We start from the raw sequence: 16,808 nt of genomic DNA on the forward strand, positions 1-16,808 counted from the left end.
TGATGGCGGCAGATGAATGGCATGACAATGGGCCTCAGGGTCTCGTCATGATATCTCTGTGCGTTCAAATTGCCATTGATAAAATGCAATTGTGTTCATTGTCCGTAGCTTATGCCTGGCTATACCATAACCCCACCGTGTGCTCACCCCACCGCCACCATGTTCAGCAAACCGCTCGCCCACAAGACAACATACACCTTTGAAACCGGGATTCATCTGTGAAGAGCACTTCTCAAGCGTGCCAATGGCAATTGAAGGTGAGCATTTGCCCACTGAAGTCAGTTACGTCGTCGATCTGAAGTCAGGTCAAGACTCTTGTGAGGAAGATGAGCATGCAGATGAACTTTCCCGAGACGGTTTCTGAGTTTGTACAGAAATTCTTTGGTTGTGCAAACCCACAGTCTCATCAGCTGTCCGGGTGGCTAGTCTCAGACGATCCCACAGGTGAAGACGGCGGATCTGGAGGTCCTGGGCTGGTGTGGTTACACGTGGTCTGCGGTTGGACTTACTGCCAAATTCTCTAAAAAGACGTTGGAACGGCTTATGGCAGAGAAATTAACATTAAATTCTCTGGCAACAGCTCTGGTAGACATTCCTGCAGTCGGTATGCAAATTGCACACTCCCTCAAAACTTGAGACATTGTGTTGTGTGACAAAACTGCACATTTTAGAGTGGCACAATGTGCACCTGTGTAATGATCATGCTGTTTAAACAGCGTCTTGATATGCTACACCTGTCATGTGGATGGATTATCTTGGCAAAAGGGAAATGGTCACTAACAGGGATGTAAACACTTTTATGCACAACATTTTAGAGAAATAATATTTTTGTGAGTTTGTAACATTTCTGGGATCTTTTATTTCAGCTCGTGAAATATGGGACCAACACTTTACATTTTGCGTTTATATTTCTGTTCAGTGTATATGGCTCTGGGCACAAACTGCTTCTCCAATAGACAGGTTGGCTGTTTAGCAACAAAACAGACGGGGTTGGTTTAGATTGTTGACATGTAACTATATTTCGTCTACAATGTTTATTGAAAACATACATTTGCACAATGAGCACTTGTCTCAAACACATCGTTACAGTTGTTGGATAGCGAGCTAGCGAATTTGAACAATATTAGCATAGGCGTGACAGTGAAAGCACCTCAAAATAATACATGGTATCAAGAACAAGATCAGGCTCGACGATGACTTTACAAGTAAAGACGCGGGCTTGCTTTAATTCTTTAACATTATTTTTATGGTAAACGTTAAAGTTTAACTATGATATTTCAAGCAGAGCAGTTACATACACAGTGCACAAAACATTAGGAACACCTGCTCTTTCCATGACATAGACTGACAGGTGAATCCAGGTGAAAGCGGTGCTCCCTTATTGATGTAATTTGCTAAATCCACTTCAATCGGTGTAGATGAAGGGGAGAAAACAGGTTAAAGAAGGCTTTTTAAGCCATGAAACATGGATTGTGTATGTGTGCCATTCAGAGGGTGAATTGGCAAGACAAAAGTCAAGTGCCTTTGAATGGGGTATATATAGTATTAGATGCCATGTGCACCGGTTTAAGTCTGTCAAGAACTGCACCGCTGATGAGATTTTCACATGTGTATCAAGAATTTTCCACCACCCAAAGGACATCCAGCCAACTTGACACGAATGTGGGAATCATTGGAGTCAACATGGGCCAGGATCCCTGTAGATCCCTGCTTCCGACACCTTGTAGAATTGAGGTGGTTTGAGTGCAAACGGGTGTGCAACTCAATATTAGGAATGTGGTCCTACTGTTTCGTACACTTAGCGTATGTATATTATATATATATATATATAAGAATACGGTCACACTTAGCCTGCATCTTGTGTTTGTGATCGGTTGTTAATCCCCCCCATATCTAGCCTAGGTTGGATTATAAACTAATCAAGTATTGAATTGCTTGTATTTTTCATGTTCTCTTGCATTATCTAATGAGAAACACAGACCCAGTAAAATACAATGTTTACACTAAGGGAATCTTAATTGTTTAATGAAAAGTCAAGAAAACAAAGTAACACAAATTCCACCATACTCTCTTACTAAATCTCCCACCCATCACTAACATTAATCCTTTTTACTTGGTCCCTCTGATTAAAAGCTCTGATTCCAAATCAAGCCATTGCACCCAACTAAGCCAATGTTGACAATTTAAGGCATCTGATAAGACTGGCAATGTAAAGGAATACATTGTGGATGGAAACAACCTACTTATTACAAATGCCTAGGTAAAGCAGCTTACTATACAATATTGACAATACAAACCATCTCAGATGCATAACAAAAAAGTCAACAAGGTAAATGGGGATAGCAGCGTGGGGTTGGTTTGGAATCAGCCCAGAGATGCAGTCGTGTACATACAGAATGGTTTAGGGTGAAGGAGCTCTTTCTAACCACATTACAGCTACAGCATTGATTGTCTTTATGACACATAAGGCCTACTGTATTATTCAAGAGTGGAGGGAAAGCAGACACCCATTAAAGAAAAAAAAAAGAATAGTACACGTGAATAAAAATGAATAAATGTTACAATTCAACAAAACCTGCTACCGCGGCTTATTAACACTAAACAAAAGTAGAATAGGATTCATCATTCAGTTGTTCAAAGGTAGGTCAAACATTCCTTCCAGACACATTAAGATGAATTGGGGTGGAAGAAATTTTGTTTTGATGGACTGTATCTATTTCCCCAATTCCTGTCACTGGATAATCAGTTCAGTTTCCAAATGGCTCGTCCACCCTAAATACACAAATTTACTGTATTTCCACATTATGAAGGTAATTCATGTGACGGCACATTTAAAGCAATTTATTCACTATAAAGCTAATCATACTCCAATGGTCCTCTAAGCACAGCTTACATCACTTACCCGTTGAGTAATAATTAAATTAATAGATATTGTCACATACTGGTACAACTCATGATTTTCATGCAACTCGAAAGCATCCAACAGTTATGAAAACAGTTACAAACAAGTGGCTTGGTCAGTAACTGCCGTGTGCTGTAGATATCTAAAGCAGCTTATTCATGTTTCCCAATAAGTCACATTCCGGACGCTGATGACATTTCAGGAGCCTCTTGGCCTCATATATGTCAAGTATCTAAGATGGCTGCTGTTTGAGGACCTAGTTTATGGACTATACGTTATAATATTATGCCCTTTTCATTTCATTGGAATGTTCCAGTTGTAGACTAACATACTCTGATCCAAATAAACCCTGAATTTAAACCCAGGAAAATGCCCTAACCACTTTTCTGTCTAGTTCTATTGTGTTCAATCTGTGATCTCTGCAAGTACAATTAAAGGCAAAAGTAAGCATTAAACATATTGGTATGATTGCAATTCTTGATTTTAATTTTAACTATAGTTCACGGCAACTTAAACGGACACTTTTTTGGTTAGCCTTTTTATGATCAAAAGGGAATAAACTCTGCAATTATAAATGGACGATGAACTACAACTCCCAAGTCATCTGCGTAGCTTGCCTAAGTCTCGGTTTGATGACCTATCTGACTTAGACATGCTGATGAGAACTTTGTACAGTACATATCTTATTGCTCATCATCCTGCAGATGGTTTGTGTTGAAATGCTACTCCCCATTCAAGTCCCCTTTGGAACCTAGTCCAGTCCTGTGAATGCCATGTCTGTCACTTATCTTCTCACCCTCTCCTTTAAACCCCATCAGGATCTTTCCCTCCAATCGTATAAATCCATCTCTCACATTCGGTTTCTGCTCCTCCTCTAAATCCCTCCCTCCCTCTACCGCCCTTACTTTTTGATGACTCGCTGTCTCACTCATACTCTGCGATGAGCACCATCATGTAAATTCCAACCAGCATCGCTAGGATCTCCATCACCGATTGGCCCAGACTGGAGCGGCCAACCAGCAGCTCAGGCAGAACCGTCACCGTGGCAATGTACACAAAGCCACCCGCAGTGAATGGTAGGATCCAGGCTGTGGCAGCCGCACCCACCCCCTCAGCCAATAGGGAGCAGGCTGTGCCGGCAAGAGCCCCCAAGGCTGTCAGCAGCTGTAGACACATAGCCTGATGGGAAAGAGGAAGTTGTCAATGGACATTTCTACCTACAGAGACTTTCTCATACAGGCTGTTGGAACAGAAAAGACACGAATCCTACTGCTGCCACCATGTGTCAATAGGCTTTGTGTCGTCGTCATGACAGATGTTGTACCGAGCATGTTTCAGTACATAGTCAAGAACATTTCCGTTTCCTGTCCGACATCAGTATGTGTAACATCAATCATTGTGAAAAGCTGAAGCTTGTGCATTACCTTCTTCTTGGTGCAGCCAGACTGGACCAGGATGGCAAAGTCGCCAATCTCGTGGGGCACCTCGTGCAGCAGGATGGTGAGAGTGGTGACTGTGCCTACTGCTGGGCCCACCAGGAACGATGCCCCGATGGCCAGCCCGTCAGTGAAATTGTGTGTGAAGTCAGCAGCCAGGTTCAGGTAGCCCGACACCTTGATGTCTATATTGATAGGGACGTCAAACACTCATCCTGCTGCACAGACCCTATGGACTCTAGTCTAGAGCACCTGGTTAAATTGTGCTAAGGAGCATTTGTTAACTCTCTCCATGGTTGAAGTACAAATAAATACATGTAATTTTTGTAAAAATGTCTGAGTGTGCTACATTTACTATTGTATAAAAGTTTAGTCATCACAAATGCATTAAATCGATTGCTTTAAAAAAAGTTTCATATATTTAGTTTGGTACCGTTGATTTTGTTACACGTGCCTGTCCATCGCAGGATTTTTAAGCTCAAATGGCAGACAATTTGGGGCGCTCTCTGTATAAAAGTTGATGGCAGGGCCTCCCGAGTGGCGCAGTGTTCTAAGGCACTGCATCGCAGTGCTAGCTGTGCCACTAGAGATTCTGAGTTGAGTCCAGGCTCTGTCGCAGCCGGCCGCGACCAGGAGGGCCCATGGGGTGGCGCATAATTGGCCCAGCGTCGTCCGGGTTATCCTTGTCTCATTGCGCACTAGCGACTCCTGTGGCGGGCCAGGCGCAGTGCACACTGACACGGTCGTCAGGTGTACAGCGTTTCCTCTGACACATTGGTGCGGCTGGCTTCCGGGTTGGATGGGCATTGTGTCAAGGAGCAAATGCGGCTTGGTTGGGTTGTGTTTCGGAGGACGCATGGCTCTCGACCTTCGCCTCTCCTGAGTCCGTACGGGGGTTGCAGCAATGAGACAAGACTAACTACTACCAATTGGATACCACGAAATTGGGTGGGGGAAAAGGGAGTGGGGGGAAAAAATAAAAAGTTGATGGCCTTAACCCAATTGTCCGTGTTGATATCTAGAGCTATTACTGCTTTTAGGAGGTCTGTTCGATTAAAAAATAAATATCACGATTTACGGTTTCGATTATTTAAAAAACAAAACATGAAATGCACTATGCATTGCATGCTGTAACACAGAAAACAATACAAGTCCCATGATGGTAGTGACTGCCCATGACTGCTTATCACTTATTAACCCGCATTTATTCACATTACTTCAAATCAAATATTTCAGTTACTTATATTACTTGTTTTATTTGATCACTATTTTATTCCAAGTCATCATCTCACCTCTATAGAGCTGCTGCCGCCTGTGCTGTCTGACAAAACACTATTTTGTAGTTTTTCAAAGTAAATAAGGCATACTTTTGACTGCTGAATGACAACTATCAATCACTTAGATTATGTATTTTCAGGTAGAGATACCTCGCAAAGAAACTGCTCTCTATGTAAAAGAGACACAGACCAGACTAATTTAGCCGTGCAGTGGATTGTGGTCATTGTAGTTAGTTTAGCTCGGAAAACATGATAATTATAAAGAACACTACAGATCCGGGTTAATTCCCGGGCTGTGCCACAACCAGCCGTGGCCGGGAGTCCCTTAGCCAGCGCACAATTGGCCCAGCGTCGTCCGGGTTAGAGGAGAGTTTGGCCAGTGGGGCCAAAAAAAAAAAGAAAGAAGAATGAGGGTCATCGCGCTCTAGCGTCTCCTTTTGATGGGCCGGGTGCCTGCAAGGCTGAACCTGGTCGCCAGTGTTTCCTCCGACTCATTGGTGTGGCTGGCTTCTGGGTTAAGCCGGCAGGTGTTAAGAAGCTCGGTTTGGCGGGCCGTTGGGGAGTTGCAGCAATGAGACAAGATTGAAAATTGTGGAGAAAAAGGGAGTAAAAAATAAAATGAAACAAAATAATTGCCATTTCGGTTAATTGCTCAGCACTATTGATATCCTATGCAAGGTCGTGATTCGTTGAAGTTAAAGCAAATTATTTGTTTCTGCCCCGTTCCAGCAGACTCCCAGAATTTCGAGCCGGCATTCTAGAATTTAGATGACGCAACAAATTCTCTTCTAACCAGTGATGTAAAAATTCTCAGATGTGTGCAGTTTATAAGGTGCTCGTTTAAAAAAAATACAAGTAATCTGATTACCATTCTTGCACATGTTCTTTTTTAGTATGTTTTATTTAAACTGTTTATGTTTTCAATATATCAGGAACTGTTGAATCATTACTTATTGATTTGGACACATGAACCGTTTTGACATTGGGATATTTATCAAAATGTCTTGTCAACAGGAAGCCACGACAGCATCATTTTAAATTGAAGTTTTGGGAATATAAATGGACCTTTCTACATACATTTGCAAAGGTATTGCACTTAAATGAGGTTAAAAACTTCTGAATGAGTCCAAAAACATGCTGTGATCGATTTAATTTGATGTACCAGAAATCACCAAAAAGAGTTTGCCCTGCTTAATATTGAGAAGGGAGAGTGGACAATGATCACAACATTGCAATAGTTACATACAACAGAGAAACTGGCTTGATGGGACTGAACTGGTAACTGAACTGTTGTCATAAAGTAAATATTCTCATGGAGCAAAAGTGGTTTTGAGATTTTAAAAGAACCATTTCAGTGAAGGCAAACTGCCCACTAACAACTTAAGTGACAATTATTCAACTATCTTACCTGTAGTTCTCTCCTCCACTTCTTTTTGAGTCTTCTCATCTTTGTTTTCTTTTAAATCTTTCTCACCCTCATTCTTCTTCTTTTTCTCCCCGTCACTCTCCTTTGCCTTAGGAGCAGCTGAAAATAGGAGACGAGAAAATAGGAAAGAAAATAAAAAATGTTGCGCATAACTCTTTGATTTACTGACCCTGCCTTATTCCAAAAGTAGAAGAGTAGCATCAAATCACCCAACCATACAGCAGCTCTCAGCTAGAGGAAAATCTCATCAATGGGCAGATTTCAAAATGGACCCAGAGGTCGAGTTACGAAACCAACTCGCTAGCCTAATTATTTGGCTGCATTCACTAGGTCTAGGGGTCCTAGGCCTAGCTAAATGGTCTGCAACCTGATTTAATGTGCACATTTATGTGAGAGGACCATGTTATATGCATGTGCCCAGGAGACAGACACTTTACCTGTTTTCAGGGCCAGCTCCGACCTGACACCTGAGTCGGTCAGCCTAAGTGGATTATCATTTGTTCATGGTGATAAAATAAATATATAAAAAAACCTGAACCAAAACTAAGGATAACAACAACAACAAAAAAAATCACTGATTGCAGATCCTTCTTATCAAGGCTTCACAAGACTTATTTTCTTGGCAGTTAACCTCTATGGTAGGGGGCAGCATTTGGAATTTTGGATGACAAGCATGCCCAAATTAAACAGCTTTCTACTCAGGCCCAGAAGATAGGATATGCATGATTAGTAGATTTGGATAGAAAACACAAAAGTTTCCAAAACTGTTAAAATAATGTCTGAGAATAACAGAACTGATTTGGCAGATGAAAACCTGAGAAAAATCCATTCAGGAAGTAGGTTTTTTTAGTTTGTTGTAGTTTTCTATTCAATGCCATGACAGTATCCATTGATTTAGGACTCAAATTGCAGTTCCTATGCCTTCCACTAGATGTCAACAGTCTTTAGAAATGGTTTCAGGCTTGTATTCTGAAAAACGAGGGAGTAAGAGCAGTCGGAATGAGTGGACCCTGCTGTGTTTCATTCGCGACCAGAGAGTGCCTTTCTTGCTTACCTTTTATATTGACAACGTTATTGTCCGGTTGAAATATTATAGATTATTTAGGCTAAAAACAACCTGAGGATTGAATATAAACATCGTTTGACATGTTTCTATGAACTTTACGGATACAATTTTGATTTTTTTGTCTGCCTGTTGTGACTGCGTTTGAGTCTATGGATTACTGAAGAAAATGCGAAGAAAACTGAGGTTTTCAGATAGAGAGAGACTTTATCGAAAAGGAACATTAATTTATTAAATAAATGTCTTCTGAGTGCCACCATATGAAGGTCATCGAAGGTAAGGGATTAATTTTATCTCTATTTCTGACTTGTGTTACTCTTCTACTTGGCTGGTTACTGTTTGTGATGATTTGTCTGCTGGGCTATGTTCTCAAATAATCGTAAGGTATGCTTTCGCCGTAAAGCATTTTTGAAATCTAATACAGTGGTTGGATTCACAAGAAGTTAATCTTTAAACCAATGTAAAACAGTTGTATCTTTTCAGAATTTTTTATAATCGAGTATTTCTGTATTTGGCACTCTGCAATCTCACTGAATGTTGGCCAGGTGGGACGCTAGCATCCCACATACCCTAGAGAGGTTAACCAACCAGCTGCTGCCCCCCGGGGGTGGAGTGTGGTAGTGTAGTGTAATTATGCTCCTAAAACCTAATCTAGGAGCATTGGTTAAGAGCGTTGGACCAGTATCCAGTAAAAAGATCGCTGGTTCAAATCCCCGAGCCGACGAGGTGAAAAATCTGTAAATGTGCCCTTGAGGCACTTAACCATTATTGCTCCTGTAAGTCACTCTGGATAAGAGCATCTGCTAAATGACGCAAATGTAAATATTCCATAACAATTGGCATGCATTACATAGATATATATAGACAAGGGCAGAAGTGGGCAATAGGCAAAAAAATGCATTGCATAACAGAGGGATCATTTCAAGGCATGTGAGTTATGGTAAAGAAAGCTCTTATTGAATGGATGTAGCCTTGAAATAGCAGGGGCACATGCATCATTTCAAACTGTTGTTCTGTTTTTGCCCGTGCTACAAACTCAAATCAAAATGTATTACCTACCCTGAGAGTGGGAGTGTCCGTGTCCACCCTTCAGGAGGCGAACAAATTTCTCCACCACCAGGAAGGCCACGATTCCACCGAGAACCCACAGCCCTACTGACATCATGTGACCATGGGCAGCACCTACAGGTGTGATAAGGAACACCGTCAGGGACATGCTGTTTGCCAAAATGGGTCCAGACTCAATAAAATAAATAAATAATAAAGAGTAGAAGTGAGTGAGTCAGTGTCATTCTGAAGCATGCTAAATACTGGTATGTAATGGATATGCTGGATAGTATGGTGATGGTAAATGTAGAGAACACTATATAGAACACTATATATAGGAGCTATACCATGTGAGTGGCCATGATACTGTGATTCTTCACTGTCAGAGTGGCCTTGTCCCTCGTCTCCATGGTTAGAGTGAGGCTCTGTGAAAACAAGCAAGAGAGAGAATGAAAATGAGAGAAAGAAAAAAACAGACAAAGAAACAGACTGGCATGACTACTTCCTTTTAACTACAAACCAATAAATCAAAAAAATGTTGCTCATCTTAGAGCTTAAATTTGCTTCACTGATTATTACATAAAGATGAAATCCCAGAATCATACTTAAACATATTCAATAGAATAGATAAGCAATCAATTATTTTCACTTAAGAAATGTACCGTGGCGATACTTGCGATAGGTTCACTAACCCAGGGCGTGAGGGATGAGGTGCAGAAAGGCGTCTCCCAGCAGGCCACCAGAGGCGAAGCTCAGCAGCACCTTCAAGAGGTTCTGGTGCTGGTCTGTATTGGACTGGACCGGGATCAGGAAAAGGATGAGGAAGGGAGCAGCACTGATCAGCAGAGTGGCACCGATGGCCTAACAATAAGAGAGAAACATAGACAGCAGGTCATAAGGGACCACTTTAACAGGGTGCTTGTGTGTGGTGAAATAATCTCACACTTGATAAGGATGGCTGTGCTGAGCTTCCAAGGGTCTCAAACCAATCTAATGAACTTCATCAAATAAGGAAAAGCTATTTCCTGTCTACAAAAGTGCTTGTATTCCAAGCCTTTCAATAATTGAATGCCGAATATATACATTCCAGTTTCAGTCCAATTCAATTGACAGTACCTAAATAGTTGACCACCTGAGTTGTGCTGACCAGCACATTTAAATAATGGTAAAACGGTGTCTAAGAAACCTAATCCTGTTGCAAATAAAAATGTAAACTTCATAACAGAGACATCTCGCTCTGCAGTCAAAACCAACAGAAAGTTAATGGCAGTACACTGCTGAGGTTGTCTAGTCCAGTTGTCAAAGCCAAACTAATCAATAGAACTCGACATCAAACTTAGCAACAGACTCACTGGCAAAAGGGAAATGTCTGTTGAAAAGTGAAAGCAGTAACTTTGTTTGCTTTTGTACCTACAGCAGTGATCCGTTGAATCTGGAGAGATAGGTAGCCTATGTTTGCACAGGGAAAGTCAGGAGGGATACCGACAGACAAAGATATGACATTTTGCATATGACTTGATTGAAGGTAGGTAGGCTATGACCACTAACAGACATCTAAATGTAGCACAGGTTCTGGACAATAATAATGTATCAAATATCCAGAACAACACATTCCATGTCCATTCATGTATGGCTCCAAGGTCTCCACTGACAATACCTGCATCCAGAGCTCCACTATGTCCCTCTTCTCTCCCTCCACCTGCCTCTTCACCCTCTCCCCTCCTTGGGTGTGCCCGTGTCCACTCTCCTCCTTGTGCTCATGAGCATGACCATGGTCATGGGCGTGGTCATGTCCGTGAGCATGACCATGGTCATGGGCGTGGTCATGTGCGTGACCATGTCCGTGGTCATGTGCGTGACCGTGGTGCGACTCCTCTGCTGGGGGCAGGTTGGCCTCAGCACTCCACTTGCTCGCCCCCTGGTGCAGCTTCTGACCACCATGGGAATGACCATGGCAACCGCCACCCCCATGCGAATGTGCATGCCCATGGTCATGAGAGTGACTGTGAGCAACAGTTAGCTGGGCAGCTAGCAACAGCACCGCTCCTGTGAACAGTGCTAGCAGACGTCCATGGGCCATCATCTCACCTGGGACAGACACCCAAAGGGAAGATCTATGGTTACAACAGGCTGCTATAGTACAGCAATACTAGCTTCATACAGCAACATCTTATTGTTTTTAGATTGTGGATGGCTTTAGCTAGCTAGTTATGGAACAAATATTAGGCTAACTAGCTAGTTAGACAACAATTAACATTATCAACATCCCATCTGCTATACCTAACAGCATAATGGCCCTCTGCTAAGGCAATAGGCGTACAAGGGGCGTATGAGGAGTCAAACACTAAGGAAGAGGGCCAGGGTCCCAAATGGGGTTAGTAGCCTAGCTGAGTAACTAACTTAGCTAGGCCGTGTTATTAAAGTGATGGCTTGAAACATACTGTATGTTAATTGCTGTTGTACCTAACGCCTAGCAAGTTAGCCACTAACTGTTTGGCTAACAGCTAAGTTAGCCACATCAACAATAGCTGCCTATGAATGCGATTAACCGAATGCAGATGTCGCAGTTCAGATTTGCATGCAAAATCAGTTGGCGGGATACTTAACTAGCATTGTACAATAGCAAACAATGGGTAAACGTTACCTACATAACTTATGTAATTGGAGTTGTTAGCGGTAATGACAATGTTGCAGTATAAATGAATTGCCCTAAACTCACCTGTCTACTGTAATTATGCACGGATAGGCAGTCTGCAATGTTGCGGGTCAGTGATAACGGTTTATCAGATAAATTATTCCCAACAGAAGATCTCAAAAGTGTCTATTCGTTCTCAGACGTGGCATTTAGTCAAATGATTAGAAACCTCGCGTGATTTCATTCGCTGGTGTAACTAAAGAGTACGTGTCATAATATCGCGAGACTTATATTTTTGTAATCTCATCCTGCATAGAAGCAGGATGCGGACTCAAATATGGTGGATGAATGAAGGCGTCCCACTCAAACCGTTTACCAGTGATTTTTTTTGTCACAGTACTGGTCTGCTTAAGGGAGTTGCTCTCCCATAGGCACCGGTGCATTAAGCAGTCGGTTCTGTTTTGCTTAGTTGATTGACTGTGTATGAACCTCTTCTGTATCTCTCTGACTACTATTTTCAGGGAAATTATTGCAAAGTTAACTTTGGAAAAGACAACGACCAATAATGGAATGATCTTATTTAGGGGAGGTTTACTTTCAACTGAGAGTGTGTTGTATTACAGTTTACATGTATTGCTCTCTGAGATTCCACATGAAGACTGGAAAAAATGTAGGCCTAATTAAATGAAGCATCCTAGGCTACCCTTCTACACTTGTACTATTAGAAATGGGAATATTTCACAATATCAGGACAGGAATACCGCATTTGATGTTGAAGTTTCCCTATGAAAAGCAATGGAATTCCAATTAACAAAACTTGTATTGAGATGGAATGGAAATACTGTATCATTCTATTCAGGGACTGAGAAAAAAAGGATTAGGATTACAGTTGAGCCATGTTTACATATTCATCTGCCATGTCTCTGCATACTTTCCTCTTGTCCCATGTCCATACCTTGGCTCAACCCTGACCCCAGCCATAACCCTAACCATGGCTTCATGTTCACACCACAGGTGGCTGATGAGGGGAGAACAGCTCATAATAACAGAACGGCGCATATGGGATGGAAACCATGTGTTGGATGTATTTGATACCATTCCCCTAATGCCACTCCAGCCATTACCACGAGCCCGTTCTCTCCAATTAAGCTGCCACCAACCTCCTGTGGTCCACACCCTGGCTCAACCCGAACCCTAGCAATAACCATAACCTTAGCCCAGCCTTATGTTCAACCCTAACCCTAATCTAAGTTTGTCATACTTTTATCCTACTTTTCCAAGTTTCGAGAGCTCAGCTCTGCCTGGCTCTCCCATTGACAATAGTGCCTTTTGCATCCCTTTGATATTTCAAGTAGAAATTGTGCCCCAATATTGCATTTTAAAAGCCTGTTATGTTAAATTAAGTGCCGTTTAATATAGACCACATGGGGAATTAAATAAATCACATTTATTTTCTATATGAATAAAGACACACTAAAGTGCCAAAATCCAGCATTTTGATACGTCCCTCCGTGCACCCTCTGTCACTTAAACCACACAGTTGTCCAAGTTTTCACCCTAATTGAAAAGCTCTAGTTATTTTGTTGCTTTGACAAAGTCATTTAGTGTAATTAGTGATTCATTTACATCTGTCCCTCATTTTAAGGTCAATCCTGTTATTAAGTGAACTGAACTCTCTTTTTAGGTGAAACTGTTCCTTTTAAAATATTTTTCAAAAGAAACATTGAACATCTAATAGTCAAATCATAGTGTATAAGCAGGTGAGCTGGTTCTACTGTGTTTGCTGTTTTGTGGTGGAAAACTGAGCTGGCTGAGCATGACATGTCAACCCTGTTACCCATAGATAGACAGACGAGAAATATTCTAACAATAAAAAATAAAATAAAATGTGAAGCTTGCGTTCAATTGCTACTTCCTGTTGCACACAACAAGCTTCCATTCCCCCAATCAAAGGGGGATTTGTAGCTGATTTAAGATGAAATCGTCAACCATGTTACAGTCAACCTGTTACTATATTTGGCACTTAATAGGCACTTACTATAGCATTTTTTTTTAAATGGGAAAACATCTTTTTTTATCAGTTGAACACGTGCTCTTTATGACAGAATTACAAAAATGTGTGAAATCCAGTGTTTTTTTCATGAAGTTACACTTCTCAAAAGGCATCGAATTGGTGGAATGGCCCAGCCACAGTTCAATTTAAAAGTCAAATTGCAGACAGATTTGAAAAAATCTCAATATCAAATTATTTCTGAGTACCTTACTGTGATTGTTTTCAATTAAAATGGCCAAAAAGAAACAAAAATAGCTTCTTAGCAAAAGAGCAATTTCTCAAGAAAGAATTTAGATAGGACTGTCTGGGAGTGGTCTGAGTGGGGTGGAGAAAACGTACAATTATTGACAGAGAGGTTTGGAACTCTTTTTCTTATTGGTCTAATTTACTAATTTACTGCCTGGTGATGTCACGAGACAGGCCAAAACTCTATCTCGCCAAAGCAGGTTGACATTTCAGGTGGTCTTTTCAAACAGCACTGACACTAAAAGGCCATTATCATAATTTTCACAATTACACAGTATTATTCCAACCTCATAGTGTGGAAATATATATATAAAACATGGACAAATCTAGTTTTTGACTGCTCTGGGCCTTTAACCACTGAATACAATATCCCTTAATCTGATATAATACAAGTTTATAGGAATAGAGATACATTTAAAATAAGAGCGACAGATATTGCATTTATAGGAAGTATATCCCATATATATTTAATTCTGTGTCTTCCCACCAAGCAGCAGTCTGCTTGCTTTATGAAGTTCACACCTTTTCAGATGCTGCTTATTCCATGCAAGGGAACTCGGTTGACCCCTAAACCCAAGGCGGGATGGGAGGCCTATTGTATTGATGCAAATCAGTGGTACCAATTTAACATCCCACAATTCGATTAGACATCTGCATATTGAGCATCTGCCTCCTAAATCTGCCAATATCCCCCCCTCCCTCCACCCACACCCCCCGGGTAGCCCCCACGACCCCAGGGCAGCCTCGGTCCCTGGTTCCTCCCTCCCCCTGACCCTGTCAGACCCTTGCACAATTGTTGACCCCGCCCTAGAGACAGAGCAGCCGGAGTTCAAGGTAAATGTTATTTTCTCTGTCCGTCTGCAGCCTGCCCAGTCCTGCCCTTGCCCATAATCATATGCACCGCTCTTTTCACTTTCTCACAGTTGTCACCCATTGGACTAGATTTGACTGTCTTGAAAATGAAGCTTTTCAGTCATTTCACTGAAACGTTTTCCTTTTCTAATTTGGACCCCACAGATTGCTTTTCAATGGTGGGAATGATACAAAAGTGTGTCAAACGTTTAAAGCAACATGCAACACACAGCATAAGTGGTAAAAACAACCCTAAAAACATATTCATGCAGTATGTAAAACCTTTATACATTTTAAGACATTACACAAATGATACATGGTTTGTGCTAGTGACAGCAGATCACATAGCTTTTCTATTTCTTATGAATAACCTGTAGGTAGCAATGGTAATTTATTTTAACAAAGCAGGAAAAACTAGCTGGCGTTAGTTCTTTTTTTTGTAACTCGTTTTCAAAACTTGACAGCATCATGCACCTAAAATTCTACCTTCACATCTTAAAGGTCAACGCAATTACTCACAAACACTAGTCTAATATACTATGATTTGTATGGTAATCTCTTCAGTTTTAATAGCTGTTAATAGGGGAATCAATATTCAAGTGGTGGGATTTTTAATATATATATATATACAGTACAAGTCAAAAGTTTGGACACACCTAGTCATTCAAGGTTTTTTCTTTATTTTTACTATTTTCTACATTGTAGAATAATAGTGACGACATCAAAACGATGAAATAATAGATATGGAATCCTGCAGTAACCAAACAAGTGTTAAACAAATCTAAATATATTGTAGATTTTAGATTCTTCAAAAACGCCAGCCTTTGCCTTGATGACAGCTTTGCACACTCTTGGAGTTCTCTCAACCAGCTTCATGAGGAATGCATTTTCCAACACTCTTGAAGGAGTTCCCACATATGCTGAGCACTTGTTGGCTGCTTTTCCTTCACTCTGCAGTCCAACTCATCCCAAACCATGTCAATTGGGTTGAGATCAGGAGATTGTGGAGGCCAGGTCATCTGATGCAGCACTCCATCACTCTCCTTTGTCAAATAGCCCTTACACAGCCTGGAGGTGCGTTTTGGGTCATTGTCCTGTTGAAAAACAAATGACAGTCCCACTAAGTGCAAACCATATGTGATGGCTCATTTGCTGCATAATGCTGTGGTAGCCATGCTGGTTTTAAGTGTGCCTTGAATTCTAAATAAATCACTGACACTGTCACCAGCAAAGCACCCCCACACCCCCACACCTCCTCCTCCATGCTTCACAGTGAGCACCACACATGCGGAGATCTTCCATTCACCTACTAGGCATCTCACAAAGACACGGCGGTTGGAAACAAAAATCGCAAATTTGGACAGATTTCCACCGGTCTAATCTCCATTGCCTGTGTTTCTTCTTCTTATTGGTGTCCTTTAGTAGTGGTTTCTTTGCAGAGATTCAAACATGAAGGCTTGATTCACACAGTCTCCTCTGAACAGTTGATGTTGAGATGTGTCTGTTATTTGAACTCTGTGAAGCATTTATTTGGGCTGTTAACTCTAATGAATTTATCCTCTGCAGCAGAGGTAACTCTGGGTCTTCCTTTCCTGTGGCGATCCTCACGAGAGCCAGTTTCATCATAGCACTTGATGGTTCTTGCGACTGCATTTGAAGAAACTTGAAAAGTTCTTGACATTTTCCGGATTGACTGACCTTCATGTCTTAAAGTAATGATGGTCTGTCGTTTGTCTTTGCTTATTTGAGATGTTGTTGCCATAATATGGACTTTGTCTTTTACCAAATAGGGATATCTTCTGTATACCACCCCTACCTTGCCACAACACAAATGATTGGCTCAAACGCATTAAAAATCCACAAATTATTTT

At 41.3% G+C, this 16,808-nt stretch overlaps 1 protein-coding gene across 1 annotated transcript; it reads right to left on the reverse strand.

Annotated features, from left to right (window-relative positions):
- Positions 1–2,009: 2,009 nt before the first annotated feature.
- Positions 2,010–12,033, reverse strand: slc39a7 (solute carrier family 39 member 7). The gene is made up of 8 exons (XM_035795310.2): positions 11,871–12,033; positions 10,809–11,239; positions 9,844–10,012; positions 9,499–9,576; positions 9,164–9,286; positions 7,024–7,140; positions 4,327–4,523; positions 2,010–4,081 (listed from the first exon to the last, which is right to left on the reverse strand). Exons 2-8 carry the CDS (start codon positions 11,232–11,234, stop codon positions 3,827–3,829), a joined length of 1,365 nt encoding a protein of 454 aa, XP_035651203.1. The 5' UTR covers positions 11,235–11,239; positions 11,871–12,033; the 3' UTR covers positions 2,010–3,826.
- Positions 12,034–16,808: the final 4,775 nt, after the last annotated feature.

The sequence above is a fragment of the Oncorhynchus keta genome, chromosome 20 (assembly GCF_023373465.1).
Source record: "Oncorhynchus keta strain PuntledgeMale-10-30-2019 chromosome 20, Oket_V2, whole genome shotgun sequence".
Taxonomy (NCBI): Eukaryota; Metazoa; Chordata; class Actinopteri; order Salmoniformes; family Salmonidae; genus Oncorhynchus; species Oncorhynchus keta.

Coding starts and splice junctions, on each gene's coding strand:
- slc39a7 (XM_035795310.2), bottom strand. CDS start 11,234: ATGATGGCCCATGGACGTCTGCTAGCACTGTTCACAGGAGCGGTGCTG. Junction 10,013..10,808: donor TAGTGGAGCTCTGGATGCAG/GTATTGTCAGTG, acceptor TCTTATTGTTAG/GCCATCGGTGCCACTCTGCT. Junction 7,141..9,163: donor CGGACACTCCCACTCTCAGG/GTAGGTAATACA, acceptor TCCTATTTTCAG/CTGCTCCTAAGGCAAAGGAG.